At 41.0% G+C, this 19,244-nt stretch overlaps 1 protein-coding gene across 3 annotated transcripts in view; it reads right to left on the bottom strand.

Moving 5' to 3' along the window:
* KCNMA1 (potassium calcium-activated channel subfamily M alpha 1) overlaps positions 1-19,244 on the bottom strand; it is a 731,805-nt gene that overhangs the window by 96,195 nt on the left and 616,366 nt on the right. For all 3 annotated transcript variants that reach the window (XM_044299035.1, XM_044299036.1, XM_044299034.1), the window contains 3 exons: positions 9,965-10,091; positions 7,267-7,491; positions 5,545-5,737 (listed from right to left, as the gene is read on the bottom strand). In XM_044299035.1, the coding sequence (XP_044154970.1) occupies positions 5,545-5,737; positions 7,267-7,491; positions 9,965-10,091 (545 nt within the window). The remainder of the gene's footprint in view (positions 1-5,544; positions 5,738-7,266; positions 7,492-9,964; positions 10,092-19,244) is intronic.

The raw sequence follows: 19,244 nt of genomic DNA, 5'->3' as shown, positions 1-19,244 counted from the left end.
AGGCCTAAATATATGCCAATGGACTGTTGCAGTGGTGGCTGACGTGAAGCCTGATTCTCTGCTATGACATGCAGACTGATTCTCTGCTGACATGAAGCCAGTTCCTCTGTTACGGGACCTCTCTCCTCTGCCTGTGTGTGTGCTGGGCCTAAATATATGCCAATGGACTGTTGCAGTGGTGGCTGACGTGAAGCCTCATTCTCTGCTATGACATGCAGACTAATTCTCTGCTGACATGAAGACAGATTCTCTGTTACGGGACCTCCCTCCTCTGCCTGGGTGCTGGGCCTAAATATATGCCAATGGACTGTTGCAGTGGTGGCTGACGTGAAGCCTCATTCTCTGCTATGACATGCAGACTAATTCTCTGCTGACATGAAGCCAGATTGTCTGTTACGGGACCTCTCTCCTCTGCCTGTGTGTGCTGGGCCTAAATATATGCCAATGGACTGTTGCAGTGGTGGCTGACGTGAAGCCTCATTCTCTGCTATGACATGCAGACTAATTCTCTGCTGACATGAAGCCAGATTCTCTGTTACGGGACCTCTCTCCTCTGCCTGTGTGTGCTGGGCCTAAATATATGCCAATGGACTGTTGCAGTGGTGGCTGACGTGAAGCCTCATTCTCTGCTATGACATGCAGACTAATTCTCTGCTGACATGAAGACAGATTCTCTGTTACGGGACCTCCCTCCTCTGCCTGGGTGCTGGGCCTAAATATATGCCAATGGACTGTTGCAGTGGTGGGCTGACGTGAAGCCTGATTCTCTGCTATGACATGCAGACTAATTCTCTGCTGACATGAAGACAGATTCTCTGTTACGGGACCTCTCTCCTCTGCCTGTGTGTGTGCTGGGCCTAAATATATGCCAATGGACTGTTGCAGTGGTGGCTGACGTGAAGCCTCATTCTCTGCTATGACATGCAGACTAATTCTCTGCTGACATGAAGACAGATTCTCTGTTACGGGACCTCCCTCCTCTGCCTGGGTGCTGGGCCTAAATATATGCCAATGGACTGTTGCAGTGGTGGCTGACGTGAAGCCTCATTCTCTGCTATGACATGCAGACTGATTCTCTGCTGACATGAAGCCAGATCGTCTGTTACGGGACCTCTCTGCTCTGCCTGTGTGCTAGGCCTAAATATATGCCAATGGACTGTTGCAGTGGTGGGTGACGTGAAGCCTCATTCTCTGCTATGACATGCAGACTGATTCTCTGCTGTCATGAAGCCAGATTGTCTGTTACGGGACCTCTCTGCTCTGCCTGTGTGCTAGGCCTAAATATATGCCAATGGACTGTTGCAGTGGTGGGTGACGTGAAGCCTCATTCTCTGCTATGACATGCAGACTAATTCTCTGCTGACATGAAGACAGATTCTCTGTTACGGGACCTCCCTCCTCTGCCTGGGTGCTGGGCCTAAATATATGCCAATGGACTGTTGCAGTGGTGGGTGACGTGAAGCCTCATTCTCTGCTATGACATGCAGACTAATTCTCTGCTGACATGAAGCCAGATTGTCTGTTACGGGACCTCTCTCCTCTGCCTGTGTGTGTGCTGGGCCTAAATATATGCCAATGGACTGTTGCAGTGGTGGCTGACGTGAAGCCTCATTCTCTGCTATGACATGCAGACTAATTCTCTGCTGACATGAAGACAGATTCTCTGTTACGGGACCTCTCTCCTCTGCCTGTGTGTGTGCTGGGCCTAAATATATGCCAATGGACTGTTGCAGTGGTGGCTGACGTGAAGCCTCATTCTCTGCTATGACATGCAGACTAATTCTCTGCTGACATGAAGACAGATTCTCTGTTACGGGACCTCCCTCCTCTGCCTGGGTGCTGGGCCTAAATATATGCCAATGGACTGTTGCAGTGGTGGGTGACGTGAAGCCTGATTCTCTGCTATGACATGCAGACTAATTCTCTGCTGACATGAAGACAGATTCTCTGTTACGGGACCTCTCTCCTCTGCCTGTGTGTGTGCTGGGCCTAAATATATGCCAATGGACTGTTGCAGTGGTGGCTGACGTGAAGCCTCATTCTCTGCTATGACATGCAGACTAATTCTCTGCTGACATGAAGACAGATTCTCTGTTACGGGACCTCCCTCCTCTGCCTGGGTGCTGGGCCTAAATATATGCCAATGGACTGTTGCAGTGGTGGCTGACGTGAAGCCTCATTCTCTGCTATGACATGCAGACTGATTCTCTGCTGACATGAAGCCAGATCGTCTGTTACGGGACCTCTCTGCTCTGCCTGTGTGCTAGGCCTAAATATATGCCAATGGACTGTTGCAGTGGTGGGTGACGTGAAGCCTCATTCTCTGCTATGACATGCAGACTGATTCTCTGCTGTCATGAAGCCAGATTGTCTGTTACGGGACCTCTCTGCTCTGCCTGTGTGCTAGGCCTAAATATATGCCAATGGACTGTTGCAGTGGTGGGTGACGTGAAGCCTCATTCTCTGCTATGACATGCAGACTGATTCTCTGCTGTCATGAAGCCAGATTGTCTGTTACGGGACCTCTCTGCTCTGCCTGTGTGCTAGGCCTAAATATATGCCAATGGACTGTTGCAGTGGTGGGTGACGTGAAGCCTCATTCTCTGCTATGACATGCAGACTGATTCTCTGCTGACATGAAGCCAGATTGTCTGTTACGGGACCTCTCTCCTCTGCCTGTGTGCTAGGCCTAAATATATGCCAATGGACTGTTGCAGTGGTGGCTGACGTGAAGCCTCATTCTCTGCTATGACATGCAGACTAATTCTCTGCTGACATGAAGCCAGATTGTCTGTTACGGGACCTCTCTCCTCTGCCTGGGTGCTGGGCCTAAATTTATGACAATGGACTGTTGCAGTGGTGGCTGACGTGAAGCCTGATTCTCTGCTATGACATGCAGACTGATTCTCTGCTGACATGAAGCCAGATCCTCTGTTACGGGACCTCTCTCCTCTGCCTGTGTGTGTGCTGGGCCTAAATATATGCCAATGGACTGTTGCAGTGGTGGCTGACGTGAAGCCTCATTCTCTGCTATGACATGCAGACTGATTCTCTGCTGACATGAAGCCAGATTCTCTGTTACGGGACCTCTCTCCTCTGCCTGTGTGTGTGCTGGGCCTAAATATATGCCAATGGACTGTTGCAGTGGTGGCTGACGTGAAGCCTCATTCTCTGCTATGACATGCAGACTAATTCTCTGCTGACATGAAGACAGATTCTCTGTTACGGGACCTCCCTCCTCTGCCTGGGTGCTGGGCCTAAATATATGCCAATGGACTGTTGCAGTGGTGGCTGACGTGAAGCCTCATTCTCTGCTATGACATGCAGACTAATTCTCTGCTGACATGAAGACAGATTCTCTGTTACGGGACCTCTCTCCTCTGCCTGGGTGCCGGGGCCTAAATATCTGAGAATGGACTGTTCCAGTGGTGGGTGACGGGAAGCCAGATTCTCTGCTATGGAACCTCTCTCCAATTGATTTTGGTTAATTTTTATTTATTTAATTTTTAATTTAATTCATTTCCCTATCCACATTTGTTTGCAGGGGATTTACCTACATGTTGCTGCCTTTTGCAGCCCTCTAGCTCTTTCCTGGGCTGTTTTACAGCCTTTTTAGTGCCGAAAAGTTCGGGTCCCCATTGACTTCAATGGGGTTCGGGTTCGGGACGAAGTTCGGATCGGGTTCGGATCCCGAACCCGAACATTTCCGGGATGTTCGGCCGAACTTCTCGAACCCGAACATCCAGGTGTTCGCTCAACTCTACTTGTGGCCCAACTACAAATAAGTGTCAGGGTCTTCAATATGTTCTGCATACTGTATGTGTGAGAAACATGGAGAGGGGGAAAATGTAAGGGACTGATGGCGAAGATGGCACAGTGGGCAATTTCATGACAGATGGTCTATCCAACAGTTATGTTAAATGTTCGAGGCCAATGCACATAGTTACCCCTTAGTAATCAGGATCACTCTGTCCCTGCCCAGCACTGATCTGTATGATCAGCACAAGGCATGAAGGGACAGTTGAACACAATGAAAATGTTCACTGGAGCCACCATCAAGAAAGCTAGCATGAACTGCTTCTCTATGATAGACTGCAAGCTGGAATTTCCCCTTTCACCAACTTAGATCACCATAAAAGATGGCAATAAAGGGGAACTAAACAGTGCCATCGACTATGTTGTGAATGGAGCTGGTTACTGCAGCACTGTTCCCACTGAAGTAAACGTGAGCTTTGCTGTAGTAAAGAGCTGGATGGAGTTCGGTTGCCTATTTCTGGCCAGAGCTAGTGAAAAATAGCTTAACAGCATGGGTGCTGGGAGCTGGATACCTGCTTATCAGATATTGATCCCATATCCTAAGAACAAGCCATCAATATAAGAGCCCAGGAAAACCCTTGCAAATAACCCCTTTACTGTGCTAGACCACCAGAGATGCTGAAATTACCGATTCACCACCCTAGACCACCAGAGATGCTGAAATTACCGATTCACCACCCTAGACCACCAGGGATGTGATATTGATAGTAACCTCAAGGCCATCTGGGGAGGTAGCATTAGCCCCTTCATTAACCCCATGTTACATTAACCACTTAAAGGAACACTAAACACTAGAAATGAATGATAAAAAGAAGAGACTCTTTTCTACACTGATTATCTGCAGGATTTTCTAATATATGCTTGAAAAAGGTGGTTGCATCCACCAAAACGTTTTCGTAGATTGACACAAAGTTTAGAGTAAATGTGGTTTCTAGTTTTACACTATTCCCTGTAATTCTGTAATTTGCTTATGTATTTGGAATTCCGGGTTGGCTATCCGGTAGTCCCAAGCACAACGGGATGAAGTTGGAGTGCTGATCCTCATTTTCATATTGCAGGATGTCGTCACGTCCTTTTCTTGTATTAATATTCCTTCACCTCAGTAACTATATAATATTTTACATATTTGGACTACTGACTACTCTGCATGGACTACATCAAACTTAACTAATAAAGTGATATCTCACCTTTCACACCATCACAAAGTCACAGAACTGTATGGTGTACAGTAAATATGGTGCATGTTATCATGCCTTATTAGCTAGTACAATAGTATGAGGTCGTATGGCTCTATATGCACATTCTGTGTACTGTCATGTGGTGCCCCCTATAGCACTGTATTCAGGAAATATTCCAGACTAGCATTAATGGGGGAATAACTCACTAATATGAACATGTCACAAATCACAGGTACAGTATTCCCCCACAGACTTCTATGGGTGCAATATTACAGCTTTATACAACTCACAGCTTTTACAGAGCTGTGATACCATTGTGTGCATGGGGCCTTTCATTGGAGTATTGTAACTACAAGAAACTGTTCTTGTAATGCTTGATGTGCCCATCGTATGCTGTGAAAAGGTTCCATGAGACCCATCAAAGACATCAACAACTTAAGCGATGTCACAAGCTGAGAGAAGATCTGTAAAAGGCTGAATGAGGAATATCGCTTGTGCCAGCTCTGTGCCTTAGGAGCTTTGCTGGCAAGTGACAGAGGGCTTGGCTTACCTTGAGAGTTAGCTTGCAAGACCCCAATGCTGTCATCAAACTGCATGGATTTGATGTTGAGAGATGCCAAGATACATTCCTTGTCCTGAAGTGAAGTATCATCAATATTGTTCTGATTGGCTGACAGAATAACGCACATGTCACACAGGTTAATGTTGACAGCCCTTAGATCAGCTCGACTTAATGGTGTACCCTAAAGGTAAAAGAAAAAAAGAGGAGAGAAGAAAAAAAAAAGCCGTTAGAAGGGGATATTAAAGTTGCAGCAAAAGAAAAAAATGCTATAAAATATGAAATAAACATGACAAAGGCTGTATTTTTCTAATAAACTGCCTTTTTAGTTAATGGTACAAAACAGAAAAGTAAACTAGGGAAATAAACCCACAAATGATTCATCAGCATGTCAATGTCACCTTTCTGTAACTGCACGAATGACCACTGGAGAGTAGACCAGGGCTATCTGCAGGATATTTGCTTTAGCCAGCAGGCTAAACTCTTCTGCTAGATGCATATGCCCTTTTTTTTTTTTTTTTTACCACAGAAACAGTAATAAATTATGGGTTTGCAATATGATGTAGTATATTTAGATTAGGAGATCCTTAGAAAATAATCCTATTCAGGAAAGACCATACAGAGAGCAATACTTCACATTTCCTAATAGCAGGTCACAGTTTATATAAAGTATTTAAAACCTATGGATACTTTTTTTTTCCAATACAGTCTTTATTACATTTTTTTCACCAATTTGAAAAGCCAGAACCTTTCATATATAGTGTAGGCTGCTTTTTATCCTTCACATTGAAATCCTTCAAATGTTCGGTCTGTAACCCTTATCTCTGCATTTCTGAGAACTCATGAAGACTGAAGCTGAATTCCTATCAAACTGATAAGAATGCAGCTTAAAGGAAATGTGTCACCAAAAGTGTTTTCTGCCGGTTTAACCCAGATAGTAATGCACATCCTTGTTTTCTATTCTGTTTATATTTTCTGTTTGCAGATTTATTTATTCTGTTTTCAGAACATGATTATGGGACTGCCATCTTGCCTGATCTGTTCTTAACAGCATTTGCACACCATTAAAAATTGCTTTATGGCAGCCCCATGGGCCATAGACACAATGGTCAGGAGGGGACCTCATTGACTTCTGTGGAAGAGTTTTGTAGGCATGCTCTGTGATCTGTGCAGAGGTCATTGTGCAAGGAAAGGATAGATAAGTGACAATCACCTATTGTGAAAGGTGGATCCTGTCTTATCTGTCATTCTAATTATGCCTGTAGTGATATCACCTCTGTGTACAGATGAGCAGGAGAATGCAGTAAAGTGATCTGTACAGACCAAGAAATGGTGCCAATTATTTGGCTTAGTGACCAGTAAATAAATGCAGGATTTTATGGTTTTTGTTTAGATATAGATATTGACATGGAAAATTAAAAATAACATACATTTTTTTTAATTTGTATTAAACAGTTCCTTTAAATGAGTGTTTATGAGCTCCCAGGAACTGTGAAGGAGGCAGAGCTGCCTACACTATCTGTGAAAAGGTGCTGGCTGTAGAGTAGAGATGGATGAACATTTTTAATAAAGACGTACGGGAAAATGTTTTTACCCCACAATAAATACAAAGTAAAACAAAATGTTACTAAAGGTGTTCTTAGACTCTAAATATCAAAATATTTCAGAAATAGACACATTGCAATTGTACCTCGACATTTCCCTCTTACTTACAGGCAGGATGGAAACCTTTGGGAAGTTGTGCAAAGTCTCCCACTCCCTCTTTAAGTATTCCAAGGACCCCACAAATACTATCGGCTTCAGTTCATGATAGTGGAAGTTGCTGGCTCGGAGTGGCATCACCAAGTTTCGAAGCCCAATGAGTGCAGATGTGACATCTCCAAAAATACAGACAACTACATGGCCACTTAGAACTGTCATTGCAGCTTCACTGCGAGTCTGTATTTAATGACAGAAAAAAGAATAAAGATACTTTTCTTTAATGCGGGTCTGTCACTAGCTTGGATCATGCTAAACTGTTGACAGTGCTAGGCAGAGGCTGAGGAGAGCAGCACAAACATTTTTGAGCATGAGGAGTAGTTTAAATATGAAGTTTAATTCTGCATGTGCAAGTGCCCCGGGAAGAGCTTCACTGTGAAGGGCTCTGTGAATTGAGTAGCTTCATATCCCCCCGCTATGAGTCACAGCTGTATTGATCTGGTTGGGTGTACAGCTGTCAATCAGAACAAAGGGGAGGGTTTATGAAGCAGCTGAATGCAAAGAGCACAAAATACTTCACAATGAAGCATGCATTGGGCAAGTTAGAAAGCAGAACTTGGCAGAATAAAAGTTCATATTCTTACGTGTTCTGATAAGAAAATTACATTTTGACTATACTGAAAACTATTTTAAAATAGTTGCTACATTTTCACATCATAATAATAATAATAATAATAATAATAATAATAATAATAATAACAGGCCTTGAATGCAAGCCAGTATAAAAAAAAACACAACCTGCCCAAAAACTACACAACCTGACCAAATTCTACAATTTGAAACTCATTTGAGTCTTATATAACAAGAAAACAGAAACCATAATAATCATCCTTTGCAACAAAAAAAAAAACTGACTTTGGTGTCACTGGTGTCTTAAAGTACTGTTGAAGATACAGATTTATGACTGAATTCAAAGATTTCTTTATATATCTGTGGGAAATGGGAGGGGATATCGGACATTTTTCTTCTTTATGGGGCTCAGATGGCATTGCAATTCTCTTAGCATACCACATATTCAATCTACTGTTCATAGTAGTTTCACGTTTTGAAGTCTTTAAAAACCCTCTTATTAAAGAAGCGCTCCAGGGTTTTTTCCTGTATGTAGTGCAAGACAGGCTATTACTGGAGAATAGGAATCCTCTGTATGCACACAATGCAGCTTGAAACTTTTGGAGAAGTGTAGAGGGTACAGCAGTTGCAGAGAGAGCTGAGCCCCTGTTGCTCCAAGAGGCTATTTTTCATAAATTAAAACATATGTTTTTTCTCAGCAGTGTGGGTATATATGAACATAGGACCAACATGGATGCCTTCAGCTGCCAACAGGTCAGCCAGGTACAAACAGATGCCATTTAATTCATTCCCTGAAAATTGCGGATTTGTTGTTAAAGTCTTTTGAATAAATTTGACTCTTTAACTGCATCATAAATTGATACCTATGGCAGTTGATACCTATGGCAGGGAACTATTCTTTAGTCCACAAGACAGTTTAAGCCTGCAGCTCAGAAAAGAACAAAATAGTGCTCAGGACTTTAGCGTCCCAGCACAGGCAGCTGAACTTGGAGACTGAAAAAGGATTCAGCTGCACCACACTTCAGGAGATCATGTTACGCTGAGTAGTGATTTACTATTTTAATGGGAACAGGCACTATGAAAGGTGAGGGGGCAATATAACAGGAAAGGAGGAGCTATGAAAGGAAAGGGAGTACTTTCAAAGATGAGAGAGCACTATAAATGAAGAGATGGCACTGTAAGTAAAGTGGAGCGACACTATAACATATGGGGGCACTGTAGCGGCGTCACTCAGGACTCAGGGTCTTCAGTGGAGTTCATAACAGTTCCTTTACACATACCTTGTGGCTCTGCCACCTATACACACATGTGTTGCATGACACACTAATTTACCAACCATGATCAATTTGTATGTTCTTCTAAACTCATATTTCTGGTGATGGTCTTATAGACCGAAATGTTCATTCTTTCCATGAGTTAGCCTGTTGTATGTTCATAATTTCATTTCACTTGAGCTTTGTTTCTAATAAAGCATTTTTAAGTCAACCATAAGGGTGCTAAAATAATTCATTTTTCATGGTAATTTGCTGACACAAGCCTTCCACAAGGGACTATTATCTTTATTGACAGTTCAGGTGTCATCCACATTTTGGAACTGGGTGGAGATTTATCAAACCAGTGTAAAGTAGAACAGGCTTAGTTGCCCATAGCAACCAATCAGATTCCACCTTTCATTTTCCATGAAAGGTGGAATCTGATTGGTTGCTATGGGCAACTAAGCCAGTTCTACTTTACACCAGTTTGATAAATCTCCCCCACTGTGTCTAGTCTAGCTTTGAAGCATGGTCAGCGTTCACTGTTCTTTATAATAGTACTCATCACAATGTCTTTTGATTTTATGCCGATCACAAAAATTTTCATTATGATACTGTTATAACATTGTTCAGTATACTCTGATTCTTGTTCTACTGTTTGGTCCCTAATACATGACCATGGCCAGTTTCAATAGTGCCCAGCAGTTCTGGTTTGTTCCTTTTTTTCCTTGTGTTATTCAATTTAACCTTTTTGTTATTGAAATCTGCAATTAAAAAATGGAACATGCAAAACATAATTTAATTTTCAGTTGTGTATATAATGCACTCACCAACAGGACTTTCTCCATTTCCTTAGCGGGACACCAATGGAACATGCCGGTGGAGTCATATTTCTTCACACTGCTGGAGTCCATGTTGTCGATTTGATCATTCCCAGCCATGAGTAAGGGATCGTGCCTACTTAAGTTACAAAAAAAAATATTATAAATAGTGTAATAAAAGAATAGAAAAAACTATGAACCTAGATATTGTTATTAAATGAAATAAAAGTCTACACTGCATGTATTCAATTAAACAAAATCCTGCCATGCATAAATTGTTTATAGTATTCCACTGGTTTATTGTAGAACTTCTCAAACTTCTTCTATAAGGGCCTCACCAGCAAGCACATGGCGATGGGATTCACCATTAGATTCTGTAAAAACTGAGTTACCTTCAATAATGTCAATTTATCTGTCATTTGCTTCCTTAATCAAGTTTAATATTAAAATGAACCCAAATTGAATAGGTGAGAAGCCCTGGTTTATATTGTTCTACAGTATTTAAAGATCATCCCCAATGTTCCTAACATTTTCCATTCACGTCAGCAGTTTAAATGAAGCACCAGTCAATTTGGAGTTACCCTTTAAAATGTTCTAGAGGAGCATATGCTCAGAATACAGAAACAATATTATTTATTCAGAAAAATAACAGACACAAGCCTGCAGTTTTATTATATGGTTCCTTTAAAATACTGCTGTTTTATAAGTTAGGCATTGGCCTATTTCTCTGAGCTTCAGGGTGAAGAAGCTTTATAGTTAATTGCAGTGTGTACAACACTTGTCTATTCTTACACTGGAACATGTTCATTTTCCAAGGGCGGGAATTCTAAGCTGTTTCCTTAAGTTGCTGCTGAGTGTTTCTAAGCTCCTTTCTGTCTCTCAATATCAAAGAGCTGCTATTAGGATCTGCAATGAAGTAGAAGGAATGTGAATTTAGTCACCGGTGCTGTTTGTTTGGCATGAGGATAGAAAGTCAATTATTTGCTTTTTCAGCTGACATTTTCTGATGCTCTGCCCTGCACAGTAAAAGCTTTAACAGGCTGGGCTTTTAATATTTTAGCAAATTGCCCAATCGGGTTTGGTTTTACGCAACTGATGGCCTTTAAAGATTCAACAGAGTGTCGCTTCAGAGTGGGATGTCTATTCCCCCCCCCCCCACATCCGTCACTGAGGATACAAGCCTTTAATGCTAGACAACAGTGAGTAGCTTCTGATGACAATGCACTGAAAAATAGAAAGCAATAGCTCTCTTTTCAATGCTATAAAAGAAATGAGACAATGTAATATACTTTAACCGTCGATTATACTATAACCCTATACATTCCTAATGGCTACATAAAAGAAATTAAAAAAACTAAACATAAAAATATATAACACTATATAACATTAAGTAATAACACATAATATAAGGCATAGAATTACAGTTGCAGGAAAAAGTATGTGAACCCTTTGGAATGATATGGATTTCTGCACAAATTGGTCATAAAATGTGATCTGATCTTCATCTAAGTCACAAAAATAGACAATCACAGTCTGCTTAAGCTAATAACACACAAAGAATTAAATGTTACCATGTTTTTATTGAACACATTATGTAAACATTGACAGTGCAGGTGGAAAAAGTATGTGAACCCCTAGACTAATGACATCTCCAAGAGCTAATTGGAGCGAGGTATCAGCCAACTGGAGTCCAATCAATGAGATGAGATTGGAGGTGTTGGTTACAGCTGCCCTATAAAAAAGACACCAGTTCTGGGTTTGCTTTTCACAATAAGCATTGCCTGATGTGAATGATGCCTTGCACAAAAGAGCTCTCAGAAGACCTACGATTAAGAATTGTTGAATTGTATAAAGCAGGAAAGGGTTATAAAAGTATCTCCAAAAGCCTTGCTGTTCATTAGTCCATGGTAAGACAAATTGTCCATAAATTGAGAAAGTTCAGCACTGCTGCTACTCTCCCTGGGAGTGGTCGTCCTGTAAAGATGACTGCAAGAGCACAGCACAGACTGCTCAATGAGGTGAAGAAGAATCCTAGAGTGTCAGCTAAAGACTTACAAAAGTCTCTGGCATATGCTAACATCCCTGTTAGCGAATCTACGATACGTAAAACACTAAACAAGAATGGATCTAATCGGAGGATACCACAGAGGAAGCTACTGCTGTCCAAAAAAATCATTGCTGCACATTTACAGTTTGCACCAGAGCACCTGGATGTTCCACAGCAGTACTGGCAAAATATTCTGTGGACAGATGAAACCAAAATTGAGTTATTTGGAAGAAACAAACAACACTATGTGTGGAGAAAAAGAGGCACAGCACACCAACATCAAAACCACATGTCAATTGTGAAATATGGTGGTGGGGCATCATGGTTTGGGACTGCTTTGCTGTGTCAGGGCCTGGCCGGATTGCTACCATCAAAGGAAAAATGTATTCCCAAGTTTATCAAGACATTTTGCAGGAGAACTTAAGGCCATCAGTCCACCAGCTGAAGCTCAACAGAAGATGGATGTTGCAACATGACAACGACCTAAAGCATAGAAGTAAATCAACAACAGAATGGCTTAAACAGAAAAAAAAACACCTTCTGGAGTGGCCCAATCAGAGTCCTGACCTCAACCTGATTAAGATGCTGTGGCATGACCTCAAGAAAGTGATTCACACCAGACATCCCAAGAATATTGCCGAACTGAAATAGTTCTGTAAAGAGGAATGGTCAAGAATTACTCCTGACCATTGTGCACGTCTGATCTGCAACTACAGGAAATGTTTGGTTGAAGTTATTGCTGACAAAGGAAGTTTAGTTATGAAATACAAGGGTTCATATACTTTTTCCACCTGCACTGTGAATGTTTACATGGTGTGTTCAATAAAAACATGGTAACTTTTTATTCTTTGTGTGTTATTAGTTTAGGCAGACTATGATTGTCTATTGTGATCACATTTTATGACCAATTTGTGCAGAAATCCATATCATTCCTAAGGGTTCACATACTTTTTCTTGCAACTGTATGTAATGTAATATGGAAACTCTATTAATCATTACTTATGACACGTCTAGATTTTAAACCCTTAAGGACCCTGGGACATTCCATTTTTGCGTTTTTCACTCCTGGCCTTCCCATAGTCCTAACTTTTTTATTTTTCCATTCCCATAGCCTTATGAGGGCTTATTTTTTGAGGGACAAGTATTACTTTCTACGGGCACCATTTACAGTTGCATACCATGTAGTACGAAGCGGAAAACAAATTCCAAACGGAGTAGAATTTGGGAAAAACGCAATTCTGATAACGGATTTTATTTTACTTTTTTTTTACACTGTACACTATGCGGTAAAATTGACCTGTTATCTTCATTCTCCAGGTCAGTACGGTTACAACGATACCACACATTTATAATTTTTCTTGCGTTTTAATAAAATAAAAACGAAAACCTTTGAGGAATTTTTTTTTATAACCATATTCTGACCCCTATATCTTTTTTGTAGTTATGTGCATGGGGCTGCGTGAGGGCTAATTCTTTGTAGGACGATCATTTTTTTTCAGTGATACCAATTTGTCTGTCTGTGTGACTTTCTAATCACTTAAAAAAATATATTATTGGGTAGTTCAAGTGAAAAATCGCCATGTGCCATTAATATTGTTATATTTTAATATCATTGGCATTTTCGGACGCAGCGATGCCCATTTTTTTAATTAAGTATTTTTATTTTTATTTTAAGGAAAGCGGGGTGATTTGAACCTCTTATTTTTTATTATTTTCAAAAACTTTTTAAACTTTTTTTTAAAAACTTTTTTTAAGTCACCTTGGGTGACAATAACTGGCAATCATTAGATTGCCTATTGTGTTCCTTGATGTCTATATGGACAACATTGAACACTTCATTTGCACTATGCCGATACAATACTTCCACCTAGTGGCTTGTATTGGTATATTCATCTATTATATCAATGTAACAGGTTCCCAACCAGGGAACACTGTTACCGGAGCGGAAGTGCGCGACTTCCACTTCCAGACTGCGCAGATGTAGTAGTCAGATTTGACCACGGCATCTGAAAGGGAAAATGGATGCGATTTGCCTTATGGCTGATCGCATACATGTGCCGCGGGTCTCCCGGTGGCTATGGCGCCCGCTGCACGTGTGAGTGGGCGCCATGTTTGGGGATTAGACTTCCGCCGTACATGAACGGCCGAGGTCCTTAAAGGGTTAAGTTATCCATGCAAAGCCTATTCAGTTATAATGTTAATGCATTATATTGGAGATATTGCAAAGCACATGTCCAGACCTGTTTGGACGCCCTCAGGCTGATGTCAGTATATAAGCCAAGCTGGACAGATTTTGATAAAGTTATCTATTATAGTGCTATCAGTTTTGAACCTTAAGATGGATAAATGCAAATGTGTTAACGATCCAGACAATTTCTGCTACATATATGGCAAATACACTACTTATGATCAGCGCAAGAATCTGACAAAGCGAGTGCGTCTTGCAGCTTAGGATGCATTTGTGCTCGCAGTGCAGAACTTCCTTGGGAACAGACGAGGTGCAAACTATGCTGAATTAGTAGACAACATGCTTACAGCATATGAACAACTTGACATTGAAAGTGCATTTCCAATTTGGGATAGGTAAGTGACGACTATGGAGAGCGGTTCCATAAAGATATTTCTACAATGGGGAACAGGTATCAAGGCCGCTGGAATCGTAACATGATGGGGGACTACTGCTGGTTTTTGCAACGGGAAAATATGACCGTTCCCAAATGCAAAAGCAGATGCCTGAAGCACTCTTAAAAGTACTGGGCCTTGCTCAAGTAAGACTTTTAAACAGAAAAACTTTTTGAAATTTTGTTATTCCATTCCATTTTCATACACTGTTTACTACGCAAACTTTGATGTAGATCAGGTAATTGTTGGAGTAAAACTCGTTCTGTTCAAAATTATTCAATGCTTTCCAAGTGCTTAATTCATTTAGGCATACCTAGGCATAACAAAATTTTGTGATGCGTTATAAATAACAATTCTGACTTCGGATTTGTAATGCGCACACTTGATTTGATATAGGATAAATGATCAATCACTCCATCATAATTATCACCCTATACTTTTTAAACTGTATCCAGCCAAACAAACTTGAGAAAACTAAACAGCCACTGTATACAGCATAAATAATATACATAGGTGGATTGTGGATTGTCTATTTTTATAATTTTATCAAGAACATTATGTATTATTAAATTTCTAAAGAAAGTTTTGCAGAAATATGACAGATGTCATTGCCTGTAATTAGGGCACTCTTTAGCAATGAATGAAACAGGCACAGACTGGTTAAAACACCAACCCCATAGTGTTAACTAAATTTAGATGAAAACTGAGACACTGCTGTAAACTGTAAGAGCAAAGCAAAGAGAAAGAAGTGCCAGAAGGCAGCCCAAAAAAGCCTTCCTGAAGGACAGAGCCTGCAGCTAAACCACAAATCTCACTTGGAAGGCAAAAGCACATAGGGACCTGCATAATAAAAAAAGAGATCTGTGTAATATCAAAACACATCCTGTCTCTGCCATCGGAACTCCATTTCTTTTCTGGTTTGAAGGAAACATTTCAAACACACATGAAAAAAGCCTGCAGTGTACTACAAGTGCCCCTTATTCTGCTTCTTACTGTAGGCAAGACAATATAAGAGCATAGAACAAAACCTGCATGGTTCATTTGTAATATTTATCAGCCATATGAGTAAAAACAACTAAACACACAAACCTCAGATAAAAGGGAGATAAAATTTTGCAACAAGATGGTAGGCAATACTTAGAGAGTTTATATCTCTGTAACAGACTTTGCATCCAGCCTATACCTAAGAAAGCACACTTCTCATACTGAGCATATTATAATATATCTAGGACACTACCCTATCAATAGGGTTGACAACCATCCAGAAATTTCTGTTGTCTTGTGTCTGTGAAAAAATGTTTTATGTGTCCGTGATTTATTTTTATTTTTTGGACTAGACTAATTTGGTGGTAGGTTTCATCATTTTACAGCTCACAGTAATTGCTGGTAATGAGTTCTTATCAGCACTGTATAAGAAGTCGATTCGCTCATCCCTAGTTGTCAACTCTGGGTATCAAGCTTTACTAGAGTACCCCAGATTCTGACACAACAGTGCAAATTACAGGTACCATGCACATTCCATGTCAAGGGTCCTAACCACTACTCACTCCAATTCTGCCCAGAAAACTTTATAATCCTCTGCTCATGAAATCTGTGAAGCTACGTCCAGCATAATGCAGCTAGCTGAGATCCTCCTGCAAGTGGAGCAGAGCAGGGACATTGCACATAAAGTCATTAGTAAACCACTTATATTGTACTGTAATGTAAACTGCCTGTGGGCTGAGTTTTAGAGGAAAGAACAAACAGACAGCTTCTTGAACTGTTTCCTCCTCATAAATTAGGCACATCCTTCAGCAGTCCTTGTGCCTAATTATAAATCTACGGCAGCTCAGAGCTGTCATAGAGTTCTATATTCATTTACACCAGAAAACTGGCATACAAAATATCCATGTGCCTGGCCACTGGCCACACCCTCTTCCCGCCCTCACCATGCCCTCATCTCGGGAAAGTGGTGAGGGCGGTATAGAAACACCATTTGTGTCCAAATTTAGGTGCAGTGGCATTTAAGAAGGCACAAACACAAAGTTTGTGACTTTTCAATGGCAGAAACCTGACGTGGGGGAAATTCTAAATTACCTCCATAAAGTCTGAAATAAATTTAAGTAAAAGACAAGTAGATCATCCGCCCTTAACAAAAAATCTGAGTACTGCATGTTTACTGTCCATTTCTACAGTCTTTATGCTATTTTTCTAAGACATTGAAGCCGATGACTATTTTCTTTATGGTAAAATGGAATAGGGATTAGCCTGTTTCACAAATCCAACTGCCAAGGTTAAAGGAATTGTCCCACAATTTTATATTCATTTTGTCAGACTGTGAAAAACATTCTTTGTAGTTGGAATTAAAAAAAAAATTCACTTCTGACTCGATGTTGTCATTAGATGTGTATACATAGATATACATACATATACATACACCATGAGCAAAAGGGTAACAATGTTTTGAACTTTTGAATTTGAGATTTCATATCTCACCATCCACTACAGTTCAGAACATGAGACTACCATCGTTTTACTATTGTAAAACTATCGTTTTATCATCTTGGCTATCTCATACATAAATTGGACTTCCAAGTATGTTGCATATGATTAGTTATAAAGATTCTTGTCATGTAACTGCATTGTTACTGTTTTGCTCCTGGTGATCGAACAATCTTTTTTTTTTTTCCTGTATACTAGAACCTGATCTCACATTCCCTAAGGCCTCTTTCACACGGGAGTCATGTTTTTTGCCCGGATAAGAGGCGGGTGCGTTGCGGGAAAATGCGCAATTTTTCTGCGCGAGTGCAAAACATTGTCATGCGTTTTGCACTCGCGTGAGAAAAATCGCGCATGTTTGGTAGCCAAACCCGAACTTCTTCACAGAAGTTCGGGCTTGGGATTGATGTTCTGAAGATTGTATTATTTTCCCTTATAACATGGTTATAAGGGAAAATAATAGCATTCTGACTACAGAGTGCATAGTACAATAGTGCTGGAAGGGTTAAAAAAATAAAAAAGTTAACTCACCTTATCCTCTTGTTCGCGTAGTTCGTTCCCGGTCTGTAGTTTGCTAGCTGTGGGCTTGGGCTAAAGGACCTTTGATGACGTCAGATCACATGCTCCAATCACATGGTCCATCACCGTGGTGATGGAGCATGTGATCTGACGTCATCAAAGGTCCTTTAGCCCAAGCCCACAGCTAGCAAACTACAGACCGGGAACGAACTACGTGAACAAGAGGATAAGGTGAGTTAACTTTTTTATTTTTTTAACCCTTCCAGCACTATTATACTATGTATTCTGTAGTCAGAATGCTATTATTTTCCCTTATAACCATGTTATAAGGGAAAATAATACAGTGAATAGACTGTCACCTAGAACCCATGCGTGAAAATCGCACCGCATCCGCACTTGCTTGCGGATGCTTGCGATTTTCACGCAAACCCATTCACTTCTATGGGGCCTGCGTTGCGTGGATTATCGCACCGCAACGCACAAAGAGGAGCATGCTGCGATTTTCACGCAACGCATAAGTGATGTGTGAAAATCACCGCTCATGTGAACAGCCCCATAGAAATGAATGGGTCAGGATTCAGTGCGGGTGCAATGTGTTCAACTCACGCATCGCACCCGCGCGGAATACTCGCTCGTGTGAAAGGGGCCTAATAGTTCATTGTCTTATTAGGTTGATTCCTAAGTGAAAAGTCACTGATTCAAATCCAGGAGGAGCCAAGAAGAAGATTTCAGCATCATCCAGCTCATCGATACCAGTATCTCTGCCAAGAAAATTGCCAAACTGCATCATGTGAGTGCCATGACAGTTGGAAGAATATGAAATGTCAACAAGTTGTCTGGTGCGACAAACACAGCAGTGAAGGTGGCTTGTATGCCTTTTAATAGTCACATCACAGACGTCCATGCAAGCCCCGTGCAATGCGCATTACACAAGTCTGGAACGCTGGCCTGAAAAAAGGTGAAGAAGCCTCAACTTCATTATCGTCATAAGAAACGTTGGCTCGAGTTTGCAAACAAGCACAAACAGTGGACAGTAGAATATTGGAAATGTATGATTTGGAGCGATGCAACAAAAGTCAATAGCCTGAGCTCTAATGGGTGCAAATGGGTCTGGAAGAAACAAGGGAAAAAGTGGCTAATGGATCGAGAAATTGAAGGAATTGTCAAGTTTAGTGGAAGAAGCCTTATGATATGGGGTTGTTTCACAGCCAGAGGCATTGGATATATGACCAAGATTGATGGTGGTGTCAAAGCTGAGCTATATGTGAGTATCCTACAAGACAAGTTACTTTGTACAGTCATGAACTATGGGTATGAAAAGGATGACAGGAGGACAAAGACCTGAAGCATATGTTGAGATCGGCGAAGAAATGGTTCAATGACAATATAGTAGAGGTGCTGCATTGGCCCCCCAGACCTCAACCCAATCAAACACTTTTGGGTTGAAGATAAAGCTGTAGTCGTACCCAAGTGAGTCGACCAGTATGCACCAACATTAGGAACATATAGAAAAGACTCTGGAACAGATTTCGTTTGAGACATGCTTGATCGTGATTGAGACTGGAGTATGCTCAGAAGGATTCAGGCAGTGTTGAAAGCCAAAGGTGGATTTGCAAAATACTA

The sequence above is a fragment of the Bufo gargarizans genome, chromosome 6, assembly GCF_014858855.1.
Source record: "Bufo gargarizans isolate SCDJY-AF-19 chromosome 6, ASM1485885v1, whole genome shotgun sequence".
Lineage (NCBI taxonomy): Eukaryota > Metazoa > Chordata > Amphibia > Anura > Bufonidae > Bufo > Bufo gargarizans.
Note: the sequence above shows the minus strand (reverse complement) of the source record. Positions and strands in the feature narration are given on the sequence as shown.